Raw genomic sequence first — 20752 nt, 5'->3', positions numbered from 1 at the left:
ATTTTACTATATAAACATAAACATTTTCTTATTGTCAAGAAAAGCGTAAATCCAAATTGATTCTTTACTAATTTTAATGAATTATTTATGCTGTTCCCTGTGTCGTACCTCAACACATATCAATTCGTGCCACACGGATCGATTTCTGACTCCTTTGTAACGGAAAACTGTTGCATTTTACAGTACTAAATGGGTTTTGTGCGCAGACATCCTGCGCAGACCAATTTGTTACAAGCTTGAATCACACACAAATCTGGGGGCATACACATATATTTGTCTACAAGTAAACACGTTGTTTACAGACACTTAGCTATATAACACTAGTTTCAGTTAAGGAGCTTTCGCTGGCTGAAAAATCGACTTTTATTTGAGCTTAAACCTATAAACTCTGGTACTATGACGCATTAATCAGTGACGGTATTATTGAGTGCCAAATACTTGATTTAGTTTCAATGTCTATTAAACTCTGCTAGCCTTAATATTGAGAAAAATCAATAGGAAGTAAATAAAAATGCTACACGCCTGAATTAAGCTTTGTGGATATTTAAGCAACTATAATCAATTTTTCTATTGAGAATTGACGAATCCAAAATGTACGGAATCTCTCAATCAACTGTAAACGTAAGTTTTTTAACCGGCCGATGAATATCTTCTAACCAAGCTTACTGTGAATCCAACTGTGGTTGCCTCGCCTTTATTACTCTGAGAATATTGATTGGCCCTGCAACTTGATCAATATACATACGTTACCTTCCAGAATCAACGCTTTCGAGTTCGTGATATGGATAACGAGCAAATCATGTCCACTTTTGGGAACATAGGACACCTACTGAACATCGCTGTGGAGCGATTTATAACGATTGGGGAGATAATTGCGGAGGAAAATATTGACATCAAGGGAGATATGTACGAGGCCGCAAAAGAGGCCAGAGATGCAGGTACATATATAATTTTTTATATCCTCCTAAAGCGACCTATCGTATAACATACATTCTTGCTTGCAGGAAAATCGATTGAACGGCTTTGTGATATATCACCATTGGGTGGTATGGAGCTTCGACATCACATTGAGCCCCTTAAAGACTATGGCGCTATTATACTGGCGGCGAGGTCGTTACTATCCTCAGTTACGCGAATTTTACTTTTAGTGGACATTATAGTTGTGAAGAAACTCTTGACCGCCAAGAAGCGAGCCTCCGAGAGCCTAGAGAAGCTAGAGTCCGTAATGAACTTCACCGAATTTGTGCGAGCTTTCTCCGTGTTCGGAACAGAAATGATCGAATTGGCTTACCTCACTGGCCACCATCGCAACTCCTTCAAAGAAGAGCGGAGGCGGGCTCAAATGTTCTCCGCTCGCCAGATCCTGGAGAAATCCATTGCCATTTTGCTAACATCCTCGAAGAACAGCTTGATTCATAGTGACTGTGTGATCGTGAAAGAGAATCGGGACACGGTCTTTTGCCAAATTCGAAGGGCTATGGATCTTATCCACTTTGTGGTTAAGGACAGCATCTTTGACTCGGCCAAGCACATGCCCTTCGACAAGCAGGCCAGCAATCCGAACTACGAGAACGAAAGTATATACACAACAATAAAGCGTATTGTAAACCTGATAAAGCGGTACAAGTACCAGATGAGCTACTACGATAGTAACACCGAGGGTAATAACAATTCCGACGCTTACTTTAGTTTCCTCGACGACGATCTCTGGAAGTCGGAAAAGAACTTGGCTTCCTCAGTGGGCGGAGGACGATTGGTAAACAACACCAACTTCAGAAAACACCTCAGTTCCGAGAGCATGGACCTGCGCGAAGAGCTATCGATGGCATTTGAGAAGCTCTTCGAGAAGGCCCACGACTTTACAGACTCCCCGTACATAAGTCACAACCATCGAAAGAACATATTGTCCTACTGCGACAACTGCAAGCTGGAGTTTGACCTCTACCTAAACACTATTATGAAGGATCAGCACGATAGTGCTGGCATCCAGGTAAAGGGTCAGGGTCGCGATCCCGAGCTGGGGATGCTCAGCAGTCTGGAGGAGCTATGCAAGCAGCTCGTTGTCTCAGTTTCCAGTCAAATCGAGGACTTCAACGAGTCTCTAAAGATCTGCTCCAAACTGGTCAAATCGTTCCACGTCCTGGCAACGAACTACGACATTGACAATCTAAACCAACGCTCCACGAAGTTCCACGACTGCTGTGACCACATCTTCGACATTTGCAAGCTGCTCCAGCACATAGCCCCCACAGAAAGGCTACAGGTTCAGGCCAAGTGTCTGGCCATCAATCTGCGAATCTATGGACCGCAGGTCTTTATCGCGGCCAAAATTCTTTGGAAGTACTCCAACAGCAGTGCGGCCAACGAGAACTTTGAGTCCTTCTCGGACATGTGGAAGTGGCTGACGAACGAGATTTCTATGATCGCCAAGAAGATACTTGTATCTATTAATACTACTAAGAACGACAGAGAAGCTGAAACTGAGGTAGGTCACTAACGAACATCAGACGTTTTTGTTCCTAACTACTTTCGGTACTTCCCCAGAAATGTGAAACCACAGATAAACTAACAAAATCCGGTGTACCTGCAACAGAAGATGGAGAAATGGTTGAGTATTCTGGCCTCGAAGGCAAAAACAATGGAGATCTAAACACATATCAATCAAAATGGAGTGAAGACTTGTCGGACGACAACGACATATTAAAGAGAGCTAAGAACATGTCAGCGATGGCTTTCCTTATGTATCAGTTTACAAAGGGAAACGGTTCTTTAAGAACAACTCAGGATTTGTTTACTCAAGCCGAATATTTTGCGGAGGAAGCCAATCGACTTTACAAAGTCCTTCGCCACTTTTCATACCAGGTAACCTGGTGGTATCTTTGAATCCCAATAAACCAATTTGTTAACACTTTATTTCATTATCTGGTAGGTTCCCGCTAGTGACAACAAAAAGGATCTCCTTAACATTTTAGATAGAGTGCCGACTTTTGTCCAAGCACTTCAATTTACAGTCAAAGACCACACGGTTGGTAAAGCTGCCACTTTTGTGAAGGTCGATCATGTCATCAGAGAAACCAAAAACCTTATGAACGTTATAAATAAAGTAGTATCGAAGTGCTTTGAGTGCGCAACTAAGGTAAATAAGTCAAAGCCAAGCCGTAGGGCCATTTCATATAGTTAATACTACAATAATCTTAATGTGTATGAGTTTTATAGTTTACTGTGATATTAAAGCATGCATTATTACAGGTATGATTTTAGAATTCATTTTATTTATTCCAAAGGAGACAAGGTTAATTGTTTTGGTTATGAACTTTGCCTGTTTGTATATTCTACATTATTTCCGCAAAAAGAGCTATACATAAACTAAACACACATTTAATCGAAGTTAAATATCTCCTTACACCCTACAGCGTAGATCCTGGTCGTTATGCCTGAAAATGTATCACTTGTATCTTATAATCATATTATTATGCCTTAATGCCATAGTTTTTACTGTAGTTGTAACTAAATAACAAAAACTATCTGACGAATTAAGATACTTTACTCCTACTGTGTTACTTTAACCCGATTTCAAGTATAATTTTTGTATATTTCAAAGCTTTAAAGAGAGCTTATATCCCAGACCCTATTAACTATAATTTGAAATAATCCCCCTTGCAGTACAAACTAAATTTAACTGGGATAACCGGCGGACTAACATCGGAGAGGACAAACGAGAACATGGCCGGTGGAATGTGCGATTCTAAGGGAACGACGAGCAGCAGCGATATTCCCTGACATTACGGAATGGCTCGAAGAGCCAAGGGGGATGCACGGAGGACTAGGGTATCATTTTTACTCTTCTGAGCAGAAACTTTTTATTATTATTATCTACACTGTTAGCATTCTTAATACATTCAATTTTGTGTATTAGTTGAAGCCGCTTTTAGCGTTGAATAATGTCAAAAACTTTATTAACATTCAAAATCCAATTAGTTGTTTTAACAGCACGATCCTAAAATGCATATTTTGTTTAACTTCATTCGAAAATAACGGCAATAAAGGTAATAGAAGATGCAGATATGTATGCGAACTTGTTTAAATTGGGCCTACAAATCCGTTCGCAAATAGTTCCTATTGTGTTCATTGATTGTGTGTGTTTGAGCTCCATTGTTGCAACAGCTTGTCTTCGGTTCCTGCGACACATTGTAAACTTTCAGCGCCACTGTTTCTTTTAATTGATCCGTTTGGGCGGTGGAATTCTTCAGTTTTAGCAGGTTTTTAAACAGCATTAGGTCCAGAGCAAACAATGCTGCACATATAAAAGAAAGTGTTCCTAGGGCATAGGCGTAAATTAGAAGGTCCTCATGAAGTTGTTCCACGGTGAAGAATATAAGAAGTCCTTAAAGAAAAGGTTAAGTATCTGAACCCAAATCGCAATAAATTTATTACCCTCTATAGTGAAAAACAAAACACCACAGGTTAACAGAATTACTTCGCAAGTGCCATAGTTCGATGTAGAGTCGATAATTCTAAAAAGAAAATAAACTTTTGACGATGAATCACTATTACTATTTAATTACCTTGTGAGAAGCAAAACTGCTGAGACAAAGGTGTATCCTACGAAGGTTAGAGTGCTAAAATCATCGCCTTCCTTTGACCAGGATATGTTGTTCAAAAGTGTCCATTCCCTGGATTGCTTTTTGTTAATAAGGAACACCCTTTCCGAGTGCTTGTCCGACAATCTCTTCACAATCAGTGTTGCCACGGTAGCAATCTATCAATGAAATACACATTTTTAGGTTTTTATTCTTCAGAGTTTTCCGTTTAACAGGTTCACTAAATCGGTCTGAGTGCGTTGAAGTGGGTCAATTCTTCAGTTTGAATATGATCTTGAAGAAGTACTTGCAAGCTGGATAACTTTGGTGCATATACAAGCTGCTAGTCCCATGTTTAACGTTCTTGGCGAACACTTTGATACTGAGGCACGTACGGGCTAAATTTACCTGACCCATGCAAATTTTCTCACATTTGGTTGCGTTGTTTAGCGTGGGAAAAGACAAAGTCAAAGAAGTGATTGGGTCAAGAAAGATTTCCATTATTATTGCTAAGTTTCTTCCAAAACAACCCATACCTTGAACTATGAGACTCTGTGGCGAATGTTGTTTTATGCTCGTACCCTTATCAGCAAAAAAAAATATATGTAGATGCTTGATCTATCTACCAGTCTATAAACAAAAAAACAAAACAAATACAGAAACTCAGTGAAAAGATTGCCGTATGCTCTATAAACTTATCAGTACGATTACAGAAAAATTAACACAGCTATTTGGATTGCGAATAAAATATACTCTTTTGTATTAGCCGTATAACAACTCCTAATAATAGGAACAACCTTCTTTTGTTATTTAGAAAAATCCAAGTACCCTACAGTTCTAAGGGTATTACCATGGCGAAGCCATAAAGTTCATCACGATGCGATCCTCAGTTTCGTTGAGGCAATCGGTGTGTAGAAGGCGATCACGGCGTATCGCACCTAGAAACAATAAAGTAATAAACTGTAATATAATGAGCGTATGCATAATTGGGGCCGGAACAGCGGGTCTCTGCTGTGCCCGTCACTCGATTGAAAATGGCTTCCAGACCACAGTATTTGAACTGTCCGATCGAATCGGTGGAACCTGGGTTTACAATGAGGCAACAGGTGTTGTTAACGGGATTGATGTCCACAGCAGCATGTACAAGAATTTACGGTAGGTTTATAAGTATAAGTAAGTATAAGACACCATTGACATTTGACGATTTTTGATAGAACAAATCTGCCAAAGGAAGTAATGGGCTTTCCCGACTTTGAAATTGGCAAAAATAAGTTTTCCTATGTTAGATCCGACGAGATCTGTGATTTCCTGAATCAATACGCGGATAACTTTAATCTAAGGAAGCATATAAAGTTCAGTTCCTATGTTATTCGAGTGGTGCAAAGGAAATCAAAGTGGCAAGTAAGTTATTTTCTTTATTCGCCTTAAGAAAAACATTTTCTAACCGAACACTTGGCAGGTTCTTTCTAAAAATGTTGTTACAAACAAAATAGAGATCCATTACTTTGATAAGGTTATGGTGGCCAATGGCCATTATCACACACCGAACTTTAGTAAAATTCAAAATATGAATCGATTTGCGGGCGACTACTTGCACAGCCATGATTTCAGAACCAAGGAAATTTTTGAAGGTAAAATCCTTTTATGTTTGTATAAGAAACAACTATGATACAAACCTTTAAACTCCAAGGTAAATCCGTTTTGGTTATTGGAGCTGGCCCTAGTGGCATGGACCTATCTAACATCATTTCTCGATCGGCGGCGAGAGTTACAATAAGTCACCACTTGGCTGATATCGGGAAAAACATATTCTTTGAAAATGTCCAACAGAAGCCCGATGTGCGGGAGCTCGATGAGAAGGGTGCCTTTTTTGTTGATGGATCCTACGAACAGTTCGACACCATTTTCTTCTGTACCGGATATAAGTATGCATTTCCCTTCTTGAGTGTGAATTCTGGGATTCATGTGGAGGACAACTATGTCCAAGAGTTGTATAAGCAATGCATTAATATAAGAAACCCATCGATGGCCTTAATTGGATTGCCATTTTATGTTTGTGCCGCTCAAATGATGGACATTCAAGCGAGGTTTATCATGAGCTACTATAATGGATCGAATGAGCTTCCTTCTACAGATGAAATGCTGAAGGACACCCACGATAGAATGACCAAGCTCTGGGGAGAAGGCTATAAAAAGCGCCATGCCCATATGTTGGGACCAAAACAAGTAGGACTAAACAGGGTTTAATTTATCATCTTTTACTTAAAATGTTTTTATTTTCAAGGTTGACTATTTCTCTGACTTGGCAAAAACTGCCGGAGTTAGGAATATAAAAGCTGTTATGACAAAATTGCACAACGAGAGCAGCAAATGTTTCAATGAGAACTTGCTCCATTTCCGGGAAGATAATTTTGCAATTGTGGATGATGAAACTTTTATAAAATTAAATTAGATTGGATAAAAAAATATTTTGCTTTTAATAAACGAATAATAATCCTGAAATTTAAAAATAATTTATTTCTTTACAGATTTTAATTTTTTCTTATTCATACATTTTACACGCTTACATTGAGTTAAATTAATTCATTGTTTTGTATTTTTGTTCAATTTCTTTTTTGAAAAACCGTTAGATGTTTGCTTACATTTGCTTTAACATAATTTTTGGTATTTTTGACGACAACTGCCTATTTTGTGACCATAAAACTATTAGTGGCTCTGGCCACACTCGCCCACTTCCTCCGCAATCGCACTTCTTGCATAATATTTTGAACACCTCACTTCACTTTCAAAGTTCGCTGATTTAGGTCGGATCTTCAAAAGTGGGAAATCGCCTCGTCATGCAGTGTCCGTTCTTGAACCGTTTTACCGCAAGCTTTATTCGCAATTACGCGGAGACGTTATGCCAATCCTACGGGAGCCACTGCCCCGTGGTTGGAAAGACCTTGGGTGCTGGCGAGAAGAAACTTTCACTCGTCGCCGCAAGTGTTACAAGGTCTTACTCGACTGGGGCAAATGCTGGTGCCCCCGCATCAGCTGACACTGGAAAGACTACCTCCGAGACCTTTCCCTACGAGCGCTTCTTCAACGAGCAGATCATGAAGAAGAAGCGCGATCATTCCTACAGGGTCTTCAAGAAGGTCAACCGTTTGGCTGGTGATGGGCTGTTCCCCCACGCTCTTGAGTATTCGGAGCGAGCGGAAAAGCCCATCACGGTGTGGTGCTCTAACGACTACCTAGGCATGTCTGCGCATCCCAGCGTTAAGAGGGCCGTTCAAGAGGCCCTCGACATGCATGGTTCGGGGGCCGGCGGCACCAGGAATATTTCAGGCAACTCTCTCCACCACGAACGCCTTGAGCGAAAACTAGCAGAGCTTCACCAAAAGGACGCCGCGTTGCTATTCACCTCGTGCTTTGTGGCAAACGATTCCACGCTCTTCACGCTCGCCAAACTGCTACCTGGCTGCCAAATCTTCTCGGACGCGGGTAATCACGCCTCCATGATCATGGGTATACGAAACAGCGGGGTGCCCAAGCACATCTTCCGGCATAACGATGTGGACCACTTGCACCAACTGCTGAAGCAAACGGACAAGAGTGTTCCCAAGATCGTAGCATTTGAGACGGTACATTCAATGACCGGTGCCATCTGTCCGCTAGAGGAGCTGCTGGACGTAGCTCACGAGTACGGGGCTATCACGTTCATAGACGAAGTGCACGCTGTGGGATTGTATGGCGACCATGGAGCTGGAGTCGGCGAACGGGACGAAGTTTTGCACAAAATGGACATTATATCGGGAACCCTTGGCAAGGCTTTCGGTAACATTGGGGGCTACATTGCAGGGTCTGATAAGTTGGTCGACATGATCCGGTCGTATGCGGCTGGTTTTATTTTTACCACTTCGCTCCCACCCACTGTGCTTTGTGGCGCCCTGGAGGCCGTTAACATCCTGGCTTCGGAGGAGGGTCGACAACTGCGTCACATGCACCAGCGGAACGTCTCCTACCTAAAAAACTTGCTAAAAAGAGAAGGTAATTGCAGACTTTATGTAACACGAATTTAAGGTTATTCTCGCATTTTAGCTTTATTTTGAGAGGTGTCTAAATATAGAAAATTATACTTAACTTTCAGTTTACTTATTATATATTCCATTTCAGGTTTTCCCGTTGAAGAAACACCCAGTCACATCATTCCAATCAAGATCGGAGACCCTCTCAAAAGCAGTCAAATCTCAAACGTGCTCATCGAACAATTTGGACACTACCTGCAGTCGATTAACTACCCAACCGTAGCTCGCGGCCAGGAGAAACTCCGACTGGCCCCCACCCCATTTCATACTTTCGAAATGATGAACGCTCTGGTTACCGATCTTAAGAAAGTGTGGCAAATGGTGGACCTTTCAACAAACGTCCCGCTATCCCCGAACGGATGTATGTTCTGCAACTCTGAGAGCTGCTGGCATCAGGATGCATCTCCCGACCTAGAATGTGGAATCCCCAACTGTCCTCGCCTGGAAATCTCGGTTGCAGCATAGTTTCCTCTTATACAAAATTCGACTAACTAAAGCATTCGGAATATTAAGCTATGCCTAAACATAACTACGGTTTTGGACAAATAAACATTGGTTTTGGTGCAATATATACATGTATATGATGTAATTTTTGATTGGAATGGGAAAAGCTTCGTTGGTCGATAATACACGGGTAAAGTGACACCTTCGATAACAAGTTGCGTGTTTCATGATTAAAGTCCAGGCAAATGGCATTCTAATTAGGGAATGGCGTGGAAGTAGTTTCTTTCAACCGTGATCCAAAGTCACCTAAAAAAATTTAAATAGCTTTGGCGAGGAGTTTATTTCCTTGAAATTAAGATTCCATTCCGCTTTTGTAATTTCTGAAAGGGTTACCCTGTTTAAAGAAAATGTATGAAATTAATAATCCATCAATTTTAGCAGAGGCAGGGTGAATCAGCAAAACTATGGATGATAACCATGACCACCCCGTTAACGGTTCATTTTTTGTCTGATTACAGATACATACATAAATAATTTTCCATTTTCATATACATTGATAAGAATATATTTTGTACACATTCAGTTAGATACTTAGGGCTAGTTAAACAACTGGAGATCATAAACAATTATTCTACCAAACAGGTCTGTACTGGACTCGAATACAAATTTTATCTTTGAGCAAGCTTTTTCCCGGGCAGTATCTTTAACCTGAAATTGCTGTGGCGAGTTGATGTCTTCTGGATAAAAAGGTTCTTTATGTAATTGTGCACCATCGTCGGAGTACATGATCATTTCCGATTTCAAGCCAGCGAAACCTCCTTGAAATTGAAAACTGAAACCTGAGATAATTAGTGGATCATTCAAACTAACGGTAATCCATTGGGGGGTTCCCTGAAAACAAGGTTGGTATTTAAATAGTAGAGATTTGTTGAAAAGGCTTTACTTTAAAAAATAGGTTTATGTTTTATTAAACTTAAATACCTCATCGGAACTCCAAGAAGTATCTGCTTTTGTATCGAACATAAAATGTTTTCCATATTGCTTGACTTCTTTATTTAAAACCGAGCTCACCCTGAAATGGTATTTTTAACAATATGATATGCAGGCGGATAGGTAAAAGTACCTGCAGGTGAATTTTACTTCTGTTAAAATATTCATATTATCATACAAAGTGTAAATAAAGAAACTCAACAACGAGGTTTTAGGGATGGACCTTTGAATATTAAATATTTCAAAATAAAAACGGATAAATCATTTCTAACAAGAGTTTATCTGAAACAAATTGTTTCAACCAATTCATTAAACATGTTTTAATTTAATTTAAATAATAAAACCCCAGTAAATAAAATATCGATAGGTTGAAAGATATACACAGTATTGATTTCGCAGCCCTCGTCGTAAAAACAAAACAGCTGGCAGTTTAAACGACATTTATATTTTTTTTACTTATCAAGGAAATTGAGATGATAAAAGCTATACTTGTTTTTAATAATCATGGGAAGCCGAGGCTGTCGAAATTCTATCAGTATTTCGTAAGAACTACGTCGTATTGTCCAGTTCTTGATAATCTCATTGGAAATTTTCTTTGTAGGATGAAAGCCTGCAGCAACAAATAATCAAGGAGACTTTTCAGTTAGTATCTAAACGGGATGATAACGTTTGCAACTTTCTAGAGGGCGGAAGGTAAATAATACCTAAGAACATGTATCTAAGATAGTTAAACCCTTTCCTTTCCTTAGCTTAATCGGCGGATCGGACTATAAGCTTATTTATAGACACTATGCCACGCTGTACTTTGTTTTCTGTGTGGACTCCTCAGAAAGTGAATTGGGGATCCTTGACTTGATCCAAGTCTTTGTGGAAACCCTCGACAAGTGTTTTGAAAACGTGTGCGAGCTGGACTTAATATTTCACGCTGATGCAGTTCACCACATTCTTTCAGGTTTGGAAAATTTCTCTAAGTGTAAGGATGCAGTTATCAAAACTTTGTTTCAGAACTTGTGATGGGGGGAATGGTTCTGCAAACCAATATGAACGATATAATGGCCAGAATTGAGGAGCAGAACAAAATTGTCAAACAGGAGGCAGGAATTTCGGCCGCACCTGCTAGAGCTGTCAGCGCCGTGAAGAGTATGAACATTCCTCAACAGATTAAAGACATAAAGTTACCTGACCTGCCACAGGCAATTAAGGACTTTAAGTTCTGACAAATGCACGTCTCATAAATCTCATAATTGTCTATAATCTGTTAAAACTAGTGCTATTTCACAGTCCTTCAAGAATTTCGAACAGGAACCGACTGTTTCCGTAATAATAGGTCCCATTAATTCAATGTATTTCCCTTACCAAATAAATAAGCAAAATAATTACCAGTAGCCTGTTTGTTTTAAGATATTTGATTTTTTAACAAGGCAAAGAGTTTATTTCATTTTCATTTTGAACTGTGCTTCAAATGCACATAAAATAGTCTTGCGCTCAAGACTTTTAATGATCTGCGTGCTGCTTATATTTAACATTTAAATTTAAAGGGTGTATAATAAATATGTACATTTTATGCTTTTAATCTGTTTAACATTCAACTATTTGTGCTTGGTAGCTCAAGATCGTCTTCTTCGCCTATTTCCAACATTACTTGCATGATTTTTCGCTTCAGCCTCTTGCGTGAAACCTCAGAGTTTAAATTGCGGAATTCACTCGCGATCAATTCCCCAAATGCATCCCATTGATCCCGACTACTTGGTGCTATATGGACAGGAGCGGAAACCATTGGGCCTTCTGTTAGTCGATTTGGAGCAGACGATTTGTTAGACGGCGGAGGTTCCAAGATCGTAGGATTGAGTTCGCCAACCTTTGGGATATCAATGGTTTCTGCATCGTTTTCTATAATCATTGATTCCAAAGTTTCGATTGAGGTTTGGGCCTGTTTTTCAGCATCCTGTTCGCCATAGTTTAAGTCCAGCTTTGTCATCAGTTTCTACAGAAATCCAGAAAAGATTGGTTAGCATGGATTTTAAAGATTTTATTTAAACAGCATACCTTGCATTGAGCACCTTGCTGATATCCTGGCCGTGGTTCTATAACAGAACGCAGGAACATCAGCGTTTTGAAGTGTTCCCAGCGACAAGTCTTTTCTGGATCTCCTCCGGATTCCTCAAGTCTTCGCTCAAGTTTCTTTAATTCCGAATTGAACTGATTACGTAGATTGTGGACTTTCTTGCCGTAGTCGTTTTTTGTTATCCCAAGGGAAGAACAAATGGTTTCGATTGCCTTAGCTCTGCAGTCCTTGTTTTTGTACAGCTCCGAGTAGTGGTTCCATAAACAATCTGAAGAGCGGTACAGTTCAATCAGTTTGGCGATCTTCTCGCGCGACCAAATCGTCTGCTTCCTCCTATGTTTTTTGGTCGCTGGGTTATCGCCGACTTCCTTGGAGGTATTCGACATTTTATTTTTGCGTACAAATAACAATTGGCTAATATGCATTCCAGAATTTTTAAAGCTATCGATTGCAGTACGGCTATCGATGCTAGACCAAAATATCAAAGAGCAGTATATTTTAGTATATTTTGAAAACCTTATAAATTGAATATATAAGCTTTTTATTTATAATTAAAAATTTACTTTCAAATTGTTTAACATACTGTATTTTAATCTATTTAACTTAAATAAAACTATAAATAATACATAGCCGATAGTTTCGCTCACGAGCGCACTCACTCGCATCTTTTGCACTTATCGACTAGTCGATATATCTCAATCGCAATTAAATAGATGTACTTCAGTATATAAATAAAATAAAGTAAAATAAGTAAATCTGCTGGAATATGCATTCGCGCTAGCCAAAAACAATTGGAAAATGTGTGCGGGACACCCAAGTCGAATGTAGACCATAATTTGTGCTGGCTTTGGTGACAAGGGACCACAAAACTGATAAACCCGAAGCCGACGCCCACTGAACTCTGTTTCCTGCACAGGAGTGTAGCTTTGGATAAAATCAAATTGGGTAATTAATACGAGGAAATCGCGCACCTGGTAATACAGCACCTCAATTTTCGTTTCAGACACTTTAGATAGGCCGCCAGCGAACCCTACGTGTAAGCGCAATGTCACAAGTAATACCCAACACGCCCACACCCCAAATGCTGACGACATCAACGCCCATAGAACCCATGAAACCACCACCACCAGCGTTTCCCACGCTAGGCGGCGCAAACATTCACGAACAGGCGTCTGATATGATACTACGGGCGTCAACTATTTTCGGGGACCTAAAGCATGACGACGCGAATCTGGAGAACGTTCCCCACGGAATTGAGACTGAGCCAGAAGAGGATTCGCCATATGGCGGGAACGGAAGCTCCAAAATCCGGATAATGCCCAGTGTGAAACTTATGGCTACTCCGCTCGCCTCCGATCCAAAGCGCAAGTTTGTCTGCCCGTATGATAATTGTACAAAGAGCTATGGCAAGAGCTCGCACCTGCGTTCCCACCTCACCTGGCACACGGGTATCAAGCCTTTCGTCTGCAGCGAGCCCAAGTGCGGCAAGGGATTCACGCGCTCCGACGAGCTCAACCGGCACCTGCGGACGCATACCGGCGAGAAGCCTTTCGAATGCATCCAGTGCACCAAGAAGTTCTCACGCAGCGACCACCTCACCAAACACCTGGCCACCCACGACCGCCAGCTGAAGGGCAGCACGCCGAAGAGATCGGTGCCTAGCGGCGGAGTCCGACTTAAGCCCTCTAAGAAGCACTCTCAGTCAGAGTCTGATTCGGGATTTCACTTCATGGCGGCGATGGTCACATGTGAAGATCCTAGCATGGAGCACCACCATCAGCAGCAGCAGAATCAGCACCACCAACCCGCGGATATCTATGACCAGCACAAACCCCTAAAAATCAAGTTGGAGCGACCGGAGCACAGTGACAAGTACCAGATCGTGGCCCCAGAGCACCAGCATCAGAATCAGGGACAAGAGCAGAGCCAGCTACCATCTTTTCTTAACCAGGCTAAGCCCGAGGTGAAATATGAACCGGCAGACGAAATGGTAAATACCCTTTCTCAGCTACCGCCGGCGGACGGGCCGGGCACTTATGGGATGCCACAGTTCGTCCAAGATCGGCCATTCCGTTGCCGACAATGCGAGAAGCGGTTTAAGCGGCAAGACGACCTCAACCGGCACATACGAACGCACACCGGCGAGAAACCCTACGCCTGTCCGCAGTGCTGTCGCCGATTCGTGAGGAGCGACCACTTGAAAAAGCACCAGCAGACGCATTTAAAAATACGATAGTTTCTTAGATTTACTCCTTAAGTCGCTAGCCATTGGCATCCAATTTATAATGGCTAAACAACGGGCGTGTGTTGGGTGACACACACAGTACAATAAACTTAAATAAATTCGCAATCTAACAATATTCCTATGCAAGATCTACGCTGGCTCTTAAATCTCAATTTGTATGTATGTAAATAGCTAATATGGAATTTTAATTTTAACTTTAATTGTTTTGTGTTTGCCAGGACATAAAGGTATATTTTTTGGCTACTGTGTTCCCCGAATCCATTAATAAAAATTATTGCTGTAAAACTTGTGCGTGTTTATGGGATAATTGTTTAATATCTTGACAAGGATGTCGAGAGTTGGATCGATATAATAATAATTGTAGCAATATCATAATTAAATATCAGTATCATAATAAAAAAAAGCAAATAAAATTCAGTTGTTTTCAGATATATTTTTCATATGTTGCAACATAAAAGAACCTTCGGCTATCGATATAACTAATTGAAACCGCATTATCGATAATAACACTGTCATTTCCATTCGCTATTCGATTCCTTTCCAGAATTTAAGCAATGTTTTTATTTTCCAAGAACTAGTTAAATAATAAGAATGTGCGACTTTGACGCCTTGTGGTCGGATGTGTTAAAAATATTTCCAGTTTTGAATGGAGCCGTAGGTTTATCTTTCCTGTTTTCGAAAAAGAATTGGTTGTAACAAACGAAAAACTTTTCCAGAACGCGCTTTCCGCTGATCCAGTTGAGGAGGAGGTATTCGAAAATGTTCGCCGTCATCTGAAGATGTTGGGAAGCATAGACACCTTTACGGGAATAGTGGATCTGGAAATACAGTCCATTATTCGAAATATTCTGGTGCCAAAGTTTTGGAAACATTTCCATGCCGGCTTGTCCCCGACAGAATTGCAGGGCGGGATTAACGGCCAAGCTCAGGCCATAGAAAAACTGCCTGATAAGAACCTTCTTTTCACTCAGTTCATAGATGCAATTGACGAGTTGCACGATGGATTTCAAGGCCTAATGAAGATTAAACCGAGATTGGTGCAGTTAATAGGTACCGAAGGAAATCCCTCTTCGAAATCGGCGAAGTTAATGCAGCAGGATGGGATAAAGAACAGCTTAAGGGATTCCTTGCTAGCTCAGCTACCTCCCACTTTTAGTGTAGTCGTCGGAGCCTTCTATTGGGTACACTTTAAACTTTTCACCAAAGCGTCACATCTCGCATTGACCACAGTTGGTATGGACTAAATTGGATCTAAAGTACTTTCCATATTTACCAAGTTTTCCTTACAGATTCCGATGTATTTGATGAGCTGCTGTGCGTCGGCTGCAACTTTGATGTGGAGCAGTGCTGCTGCCAGAGGTTGACCGTAATGGTTAACAAAACCAACATGAAGCTATTCGAGATGAACCTCATAGATCGTTTAACTGGGAGTGCTTTAACAGCTCTTATAAAGCTTAAGATCAAGGAGCATATTAACGATACTTGCATGGGGATTTTCGACAGAAGCCACCTAAAACAACTGGAAACTGTGAGTCGATTAGAATTATATTAAGACTATTCACAATTGTCTTATAACTAATAACTTTGTAGTGGCTTTCTGAAGTTATAATGCCATGGCTTAGAAACATATTCACAGAATGGAAGCCTAAGGATAGTATAAGCGATCCCGAAGTACCCGATTCTGTAAAATCCTTTGAGGTCAAACTGACTTACTTTATGTACGAAACTTTTGCCCAAAGCGTTATAGGTCAATTCTTCAGCATTATTATCGGTATGCTCGTTAAAAATTAATAATAAATACGTGATTGCACTAACTATTTGCATTTCAAAATCATTAAAACAGACTACCCAGACTCCATTCCGGCTATAGATGACTTAAAGATTTGCATGGAGAAAATTGATATGCGAGTCTACCTTACTGAATCTCTTAGAAATTCGCTAGAAGCAAGAATTTTGCATCCTGGAGTCAACACCATGGACATATTAACCGGTTATGTGGCTGCTATTAAAGCTATTCGTCATTTAGATAACACAGGTGTGATCCTGGAAATGGTAACGGCTCCCATCAAAGATTATTTACGAAAACGTAACGACACAGTGCGTCGTGTTGTAACTGGTCTAACTGAAGAGGGACCCACTGACTTATCCGAGGAACTTGCAAAGGGTGAAACGATTAAGGAAGGAAAGGACTCTGGCACCGATGAGTTCAGCAACTGGGAAAACTGGGAACCAGATCCGTTTGGTATAGATGCAAGTATCATGCAGTATAACAGCTCTCGGAAAATGAGATCGGCCGATATTATTTCAATGGTGGTTGATATATATGGAAGTAAGGAGCTTTTTATGACGGAGTATCGAAACCTGATGGCAGATAGACTGCTTGCTCAGCTAGATTTTAATTCTGAAAAAGAAATTCGAAATTTGGAACTGCTAAAAATCCGTTTTGGAGAATCCCTACTTCACAGCTGTGAGGTGATGTTGAAAGACGTTACAGACTCAAAAAGAATTAACGCTCATATCCATAGCGATGGCAACCGCACGGAAAGTGAGTTATTTCATAATGTATAAAATGAGTAATTTAACCGTTCTTATTTTAGATCAGTTGTTTGACATCTCTTCGCTGATTGTTTCTGCACAGTTTTGGCCGTCCTTTAATAAAGAAAGTCTGCAATTACCCGAGGAGATAGAAAATGAGTTCAAAAAGTACACCAAGGCTTATGAGGCGTACAAAGGCAACCGCACACTTAACTGGCGTACTGTGACTGGTCGTGTAAATATAGAAATCGAGATCGGAGACCGAACTATGGAGATGGTTGTGAGCCCCACTTTAGCAGTTATCATATATCACTTCCAGAACAAGAGTAAGAAAATATAATTCCCATAATATTACAATGTCAAACATAAATGTTTCAGGTGAATGGACGATCGAGGAGTTGAGCTCGATTACAAAAGTTCCACCCTCTGCCCTGCGGCGTCGCCTGAGTTTTTGGCAAAATCACGGATTAGTTTCCGAAACCACACCTGGAATATTTACTCTATTAGAAAAAGAGTCGGAGAAATCTCATTTTGAAGATATGAGTCTCGCAGAAGCCGACGAAGAAGACTTGGAATCTGCAATGGCTTCAGCCAGTGATCAAAGGGAAGAAGAACTTCAAGTAAGCGTGGTTACGTGTCATTTTTGTTATATATATATGATATTAATTTCCCTATTTTCCCTAGGTATTCTGGTCCTATATTGTTGGCATGCTCACGAATCTGGACTCCATGCCAATAGACCGAATCCACCAAATGCTAAAGCTATTTGCTTCTCACAGTGGTGGTGTGGAATTTACTCAGGACGAGCTAAAGCACTTTTTGCAGCGCAAAGTCAGAGAGCACAAGCTTGTATTTTCGGGTGGAGTTTATCAATTGGCGAAATAAACTTAGGAGATTATCAGTATTAAGTTGCAAACGACTGAAGAAATCATGAAATACATAAATGAATAAACGTGATAACGTTTATAAAATTTACTGTTCCATGTTGAACTTTCGTTTTTTCAAACTGTCGTCTTATCTATTTCTATTCAGGGCTTATCTGTCATCTGCGTACACTGCAAAACCTTTGCCTACACTTACTTTTTTGCAAATGACTTTAGGGTTCTGAACAGGAGGCATGCAATCAAGTGATAAATAGAAGACATAGAATACGTCTAATTCTTAGTTTATTTAGTTATATTAAGGTATATTCTAATCCCGTTATCAACAAATTCATATTTCTTAGGGTTCTAAAACTATACGGCGAAAAAATACTTTAGTTTTGATTTTCTTTACAGAATTAAACAGTTTTTGGCTTCATAAAATAAATCACGAACGCAGTGGCTAAATCGATCACTTTATACACGCAAATAACTTGTGCTTAATTTAATATTGTAATCGTTATAAACTGTAATGTGTACATCAAAAGTTACTTCAGGTATGAAGACAGACTAGTCCTCTTGCAAGAATCGAGCTAGGTAGACACTTTCCCGATGAACTGGGCTCAGAACGGTGTTTAGAATGGGTGAAATCCGCTTAATCCGCTGCTGAAAGCGAGCCCGATCTCGTGCCATCACCTGCCACTCGCTTTTCCTAGCAGCCCGATATGCATAGTCCCAGGCGAACATTACGTGAACTTCGGGTTTCATGTTGAACCGAACCTGTGGGCATTATTAGTAAATTTATTAATACAGTTTTTTTTAAGTTCGGACGGGTAAGCGCACCTTCTTAAGTGAAGTCGAGCTCTCCTGGCTGCACTCGCAGGCCTTGAGCTCCTCGATATCATCATCTTCATCGCATGCCGTGAACTGCACGCTGCTATCGTCATCATCATCATCCTCATCGACTTCCTCGTCATCCTCCTCTGAGTCGTCTTCAAAGCAAATGAAGCTATCCTCACTGCATTCAGAGATACTCCGCTGTCGATGTATGGAGTTTTTGGCAGGCGATCCTCCGGAGCTTCCAGAATTGTTGTTTCTGTCACTGAAAACTTGACTAGTAGGGCCCTCATCCGTGGTGTCCTTGAACCCGTGGCGCGGATGCAGGTCAATGAAGAAGTAACAGGAGGACGGCACACAGCGGCGCAAAGCATCCAGCTCGATTCCCGCCATCTTGGCGCCCGGCGGACTCTGGGCATTGACGCACTTGTGCAGGGCGTTCTGCATCTGGCTAACCACGTCCATGGCCATCAGTTTAAAGGACATCATTGTGGCTAGCGGATCTAGGGGGTCTGGCTGTAGTGGAGGGATCCGTAGATCTTCGCGAACTTCGAGCGGCTTGGCCTCGGCTTCTTGGTGCACCTTGTTTGGCTTCCACAGGGAACTAGCGGTTAGGGGTCGCGACGGCCTGCACCGATATTGCTCGTAGATGGGGGAACTCATGTTCGCAATTAGGCGGAGAACAAAGAGGAAGGGGTCAAACAGCGCTCCCATAAGGGTGTGAAATTTCGACATCTAAACTTAAAGATAGAAGTATGCGATTGCTGTGGTGGGAATCCCTTTAGAATGGCCATTTTCTTGAACTTGGCTTTTGGTGGCATGGTGGCCAGCTTAATTTGAGGCAGACTTATCCATGATTACTGCGATTAACTAATGTGATGTGGAGTGAAATAACGCACATATATTGTGAAATGTTACGTATATCATGCATTCGACTATGTGCACTTTATTGTTATTCAATTGTAGGCTAGTTCTGCTTTTGTTTCCAGCGTATATAGCGAGATATAAAGTCCAGGCACAATAATATTCAGAGTTTTACACGTTTTATACCAGAATAGTTCCATACTTTTTCACTGAGCTGAAAATTTATCGATTACAGCCGTTGAATCACCTTGGGTGTTGTTGTTACTGTGAACCTTTACCCGCGCACCCGACAAATATTTCACATTTAAAATTTTTAAATACCATTATCGATAATGGCTTATCGAGTATAATAATTTTATAAAGCTATTCGTTTTGTTTAATTTCTTGATTACTTTTTTATTATTAGCTTTTTTCTAATTATAAATAGAAATAATTTTTCAACTATAACTATAACTCAAATTAAAAATATGGTGGTTCTTGTTAAAGCTCGAGACAAAATAAATGAAAAATAATTTCAAACATATCAATTTAGTTATTTAAGTTTTTTTTTATAAATATATACGAAATTCGCAATTATTTTTTTTATGTTCTCTGAAAAGTAAATAACTCATATATATGTTATAATATTATTATAATAACAAAACGTTCGTGGGTCGGACAATTTATAACTGATCATCCAAGATAACCTCTTTTTGGGGGATTTATTCATGAAAAGTTATAGAGAAAAAACTTAGGAGCTAAGGAGAATAAATAATATTGAACACATTCTTTTATTTATGTATTTGCAACCTGAAAATTTAAGATGAAATATTGCGGTGGCAATCAACACGATTACTTCCGTGTGTCAGAGCACAATTAAAACATGAACACTCGTATGTACATATGTATGTACATATATATATATGTATCTATTGTTCATTAACCGATATTAATACCTGACAATGTATGAAAATGCAAGTGCGTGTTCCGCTGCGTCATTTCGTAGATAAATACTTATATACATATAAATACTTATATACATATATGTATATGTCTGCACATATATGGAACTTGCATCTGTAAATACATACATATATATGTATGTACACAAGTATTTAGCGTATTTTTAAGTATTACACTTTACTGGATGGCAATTATGCATAATATATCAGATCTTATATATAGCAGCATAGCGAGTATATAAAGCCATATTCAAAAGCGTACAGAATTGTCTGAAATAAACAGAAGCCAGATTGATATTCATGCGCACATATTTATATGCCCAT

At 40.2% G+C, this 20752-nt stretch overlaps 10 protein-coding genes across 11 annotated transcripts; 6 read left to right on the top strand and 4 right to left on the bottom strand.

Moving 5' to 3' along the window:
• Positions 1-280: 280 nt before the first annotated feature.
• Positions 281-4069, top strand: LOC108107452 (alpha-catulin). Its single transcript, XM_017215001.1, has 6 exons — positions 281-621; positions 758-938; positions 1005-2485; positions 2545-2862; positions 2930-3136; positions 3664-4069. Exons 1-6 carry the CDS (start codon positions 592-594, stop codon positions 3778-3780), a joined length of 2334 nt encoding a protein of 777 aa, XP_017070490.1. The 5' UTR covers positions 281-591; the 3' UTR covers positions 3781-4069.
• On the bottom strand, positions 3832-4973 carry LOC108107453. Its single transcript, XM_017215002.2, has 4 exons — positions 4892-4973; positions 4566-4759; positions 4435-4514; positions 3832-4384 (listed from the first exon to the last, which is right to left on the bottom strand). The coding sequence occupies exons 1-4, from the start codon at positions 4931-4933 to the stop codon at positions 4092-4094; spliced, it is 609 nt and encodes a 202-aa protein (XP_017070491.1). The 5' UTR covers positions 4934-4973; the 3' UTR covers positions 3832-4091.
• A 512-nt stretch (positions 4974-5485) lies between these two features.
• LOC108107415 (senecionine N-oxygenase) lies at positions 5486-7082 on the top strand. Its single transcript, XM_017214944.1, has 5 exons — positions 5486-5735; positions 5795-5981; positions 6040-6211; positions 6271-6806; positions 6865-7082. The coding sequence occupies exons 1-5, from the start codon at positions 5551-5553 to the stop codon at positions 7030-7032; spliced, it is 1248 nt and encodes a 415-aa protein (XP_017070433.1). The 5' UTR covers positions 5486-5550; the 3' UTR covers positions 7033-7082.
• A 226-nt stretch (positions 7083-7308) lies between these two features.
• Positions 7309-9226, top strand: LOC108107414 (5-aminolevulinate synthase, erythroid-specific, mitochondrial). Its single transcript, XM_017214943.2, has 2 exons — positions 7309-8609; positions 8736-9226. The coding sequence occupies exons 1-2, from the start codon at positions 7418-7420 to the stop codon at positions 9110-9112; spliced, it is 1569 nt and encodes a 522-aa protein (XP_017070432.1). The 5' UTR covers positions 7309-7417; the 3' UTR covers positions 9113-9226.
• A 414-nt stretch (positions 9227-9640) lies between these two features.
• LOC108107416 (nuclear receptor 2C2-associated protein) lies at positions 9641-10291 on the bottom strand. The gene is made up of 3 exons (XM_017214945.1): positions 10215-10291; positions 10073-10163; positions 9641-9982 (listed from the first exon to the last, which is right to left on the bottom strand). Exons 1-3 carry the CDS (start codon positions 10247-10249, stop codon positions 9689-9691), a joined length of 420 nt encoding a protein of 139 aa, XP_017070434.1. The 5' UTR covers positions 10250-10291; the 3' UTR covers positions 9641-9688.
• Positions 10292-10481: 190 nt separating this feature from the next.
• LOC108107491 (AP-3 complex subunit sigma-2) lies at positions 10482-11466 on the top strand. Its single transcript, XM_017215037.1, has 4 exons — positions 10482-10623; positions 10683-10774; positions 10831-11033; positions 11087-11466. Exons 1-4 carry the CDS (start codon positions 10555-10557, stop codon positions 11296-11298), a joined length of 576 nt encoding a protein of 191 aa, XP_017070526.1. The 5' UTR covers positions 10482-10554; the 3' UTR covers positions 11299-11466.
• Positions 11467-11487: 21 nt separating this feature from the next.
• Positions 11488-12585, bottom strand: LOC108107490. The gene is made up of 2 exons (XM_017215036.2): positions 12128-12585; positions 11488-12065 (listed from the first exon to the last, which is right to left on the bottom strand). Exons 1-2 carry the CDS (start codon positions 12569-12571, stop codon positions 11667-11669), a joined length of 843 nt encoding a protein of 280 aa, XP_017070525.1. The 5' UTR covers positions 12572-12585; the 3' UTR covers positions 11488-11666.
• A 245-nt stretch (positions 12586-12830) lies between these two features.
• LOC108107484 (zinc finger protein Xfin) lies at positions 12831-14676 on the top strand. 2 transcript variants are annotated; one of them, XR_005993996.1, is made up of 3 exons: positions 12831-13091; positions 13150-14546; positions 14610-14676. XR_005993996.1 is itself a non-coding variant. In XM_017215030.1 (2 exons), the coding sequence occupies exon 2, from the start codon at positions 13192-13194 to the stop codon at positions 14380-14382; it is 1191 nt and encodes a 396-aa protein (XP_017070519.1). In that variant the 5' UTR covers positions 12831-13091; positions 13150-13191; the 3' UTR covers positions 14383-14676. The 2 variants fall into 2 exon arrangements, 1 of the variants encoding a protein (XP_017070519.1); XM_017215030.1 differs by having other exon boundaries at positions 13150-14676.
• A 246-nt stretch (positions 14677-14922) lies between these two features.
• Positions 14923-17901, top strand: LOC108107430 (anaphase-promoting complex subunit 2). The gene is made up of 8 exons (XM_017214959.2): positions 14923-15045; positions 15108-15624; positions 15681-15919; positions 15982-16162; positions 16235-16936; positions 16989-17252; positions 17305-17546; positions 17611-17901. Exons 1-8 carry the CDS (start codon positions 14983-14985, stop codon positions 17809-17811), a joined length of 2409 nt encoding a protein of 802 aa, XP_017070448.1. The 5' UTR covers positions 14923-14982; the 3' UTR covers positions 17812-17901.
• A 174-nt stretch (positions 17902-18075) lies between these two features.
• Positions 18076-19750, bottom strand: LOC108107432. Its single transcript, XM_017214960.2, has 2 exons — positions 18630-19750; positions 18076-18566 (listed from the first exon to the last, which is right to left on the bottom strand). Exons 1-2 carry the CDS (start codon positions 19356-19358, stop codon positions 18357-18359), a joined length of 939 nt encoding a protein of 312 aa, XP_017070449.1. The 5' UTR covers positions 19359-19750; the 3' UTR covers positions 18076-18356.
• Positions 19751-20752: the final 1002 nt, after the last annotated feature.

Source organism: Drosophila eugracilis, unplaced genomic scaffold (assembly GCF_018153835.1).
Source record: "Drosophila eugracilis isolate 14026-0451.02 unplaced genomic scaffold, ASM1815383v1 contig_1765, whole genome shotgun sequence".
Classification (NCBI taxonomy): Eukaryota; Metazoa; Arthropoda; class Insecta; order Diptera; family Drosophilidae; genus Drosophila; species Drosophila eugracilis.
This window is presented reverse-complemented; position numbering and strand designations above follow the sequence as displayed.

Bases quoted from the DNA above. Each gene is read 5' to 3' on its own strand.
- LOC108107452 (XM_017215001.1), top strand. From the start codon at position 592: ATGTACGGAATCTCTCAATCAACTGTAAAC. The intron at 939-1,004 runs GTACATATATAA...TCTTGCTTGCAG, and splicing joins AAAAGAGGCCAGAGATGCAG to GAAAATCGATTGAACGGCTT. The intron at 2,863-2,929 runs GTAACCTGGTGG...ATTATCTGGTAG, and splicing joins TTCGCCACTTTTCATACCAG to GTTCCCGCTAGTGACAACAA.
- LOC108107453 (XM_017215002.2), bottom strand. From the start codon at position 4,933: ATGGGACTAGCAGCTTGTATATGCACCAAAGTTATCCAGCTT. The intron at 4,760-4,891 runs GCAAGTACTTCT...TTTCATTGATAG, and splicing joins GCACCAAAGTTATCCAGCTT to ATTGCTACCGTGGCAACACT. The intron at 4,385-4,434 runs GTAATAAATTTA...CTTTTCTTTAAG, and splicing joins TTTGTTTTTCACTATAGAGG to GACTTCTTATATTCTTCACC.
- LOC108107415 (XM_017214944.1), top strand. From the start codon at position 5,551: ATGAGCGTATGCATAATTGGGGCCGGAACAGCGGGTCTCTGCTGTGCC. The intron at 5,982-6,039 runs GTAAGTTATTTT...AACACTTGGCAG, and splicing joins AAAGGAAATCAAAGTGGCAA to GTTCTTTCTAAAAATGTTGT. The intron at 6,807-6,864 runs GTAGGACTAAAC...TTTATTTTCAAG, and splicing joins ATATGTTGGGACCAAAACAA to GTTGACTATTTCTCTGACTT.
- LOC108107414 (XM_017214943.2), top strand. From the start codon at position 7,418: ATGCAGTGTCCGTTCTTGAACCGTTTTACCGCAAGCTTTATTCGCAAT. The intron at 8,610-8,735 runs GTAATTGCAGAC...ATTCCATTTCAG, and splicing joins AAACTTGCTAAAAAGAGAAG to GTTTTCCCGTTGAAGAAACA.
- LOC108107416 (XM_017214945.1), bottom strand. From the start codon at position 10,249: ATGAATATTTTAACAGAAGTAAAATTCACCTGCAG. The intron at 10,164-10,214 runs GTACTTTTACCT...ATACCATTTCAG, and splicing joins GAAGTAAAATTCACCTGCAG to GGTGAGCTCGGTTTTAAATA. The intron at 9,983-10,072 runs GTATTTAAGTTT...CCTTGTTTTCAG, and splicing joins CTTCTTGGAGTTCCGATGAG to GGAACCCCCCAATGGATTAC.
- LOC108107491 (XM_017215037.1), top strand. From the start codon at position 10,555: ATGATAAAAGCTATACTTGTTTTTAATAATCATGGGAAGCCGAGGCTG. The intron at 10,624-10,682 runs GTAAGAACTACG...TTTTCTTTGTAG, and splicing joins CGAAATTCTATCAGTATTTC to GATGAAAGCCTGCAGCAACA. The intron at 10,775-10,830 runs GTAAATAATACC...TCCTTTCCTTAG, and splicing joins AACTTTCTAGAGGGCGGAAG to CTTAATCGGCGGATCGGACT.
- LOC108107490 (XM_017215036.2), bottom strand. From the start codon at position 12,571: ATGCATATTAGCCAATTGTTATTTGTACGCAAAAATAAAATGTCGAAT. The intron at 12,066-12,127 runs GTATGCTGTTTA...GGATTTCTGTAG, and splicing joins AGCAAGGTGCTCAATGCAAG to AAACTGATGACAAAGCTGGA.
- LOC108107484 (XM_017215030.1), top strand. From the start codon at position 13,192: ATGTCACAAGTAATACCCAACACGCCCACACCCCAAATGCTGACGACA.
- LOC108107430 (XM_017214959.2), top strand. From the start codon at position 14,983: ATGTGCGACTTTGACGCCTTGTGGTCGGATGTGTTAAAAATATTTCCA. The intron at 15,625-15,680 runs GTATGGACTAAA...TTTTCCTTACAG, and splicing joins TCTCGCATTGACCACAGTTG to ATTCCGATGTATTTGATGAG. The intron at 17,547-17,610 runs GTAAGCGTGGTT...TATTTTCCCTAG, and splicing joins AAAGGGAAGAAGAACTTCAA to GTATTCTGGTCCTATATTGT.
- LOC108107432 (XM_017214960.2), bottom strand. From the start codon at position 19,358: ATGTCGAAATTTCACACCCTTATGGGAGCGCTGTTTGACCCCTTCCTC. The intron at 18,567-18,629 runs GTGCGCTTACCC...TAATGCCCACAG, and splicing joins GCTCGACTTCACTTAAGAAG to GTTCGGTTCAACATGAAACC.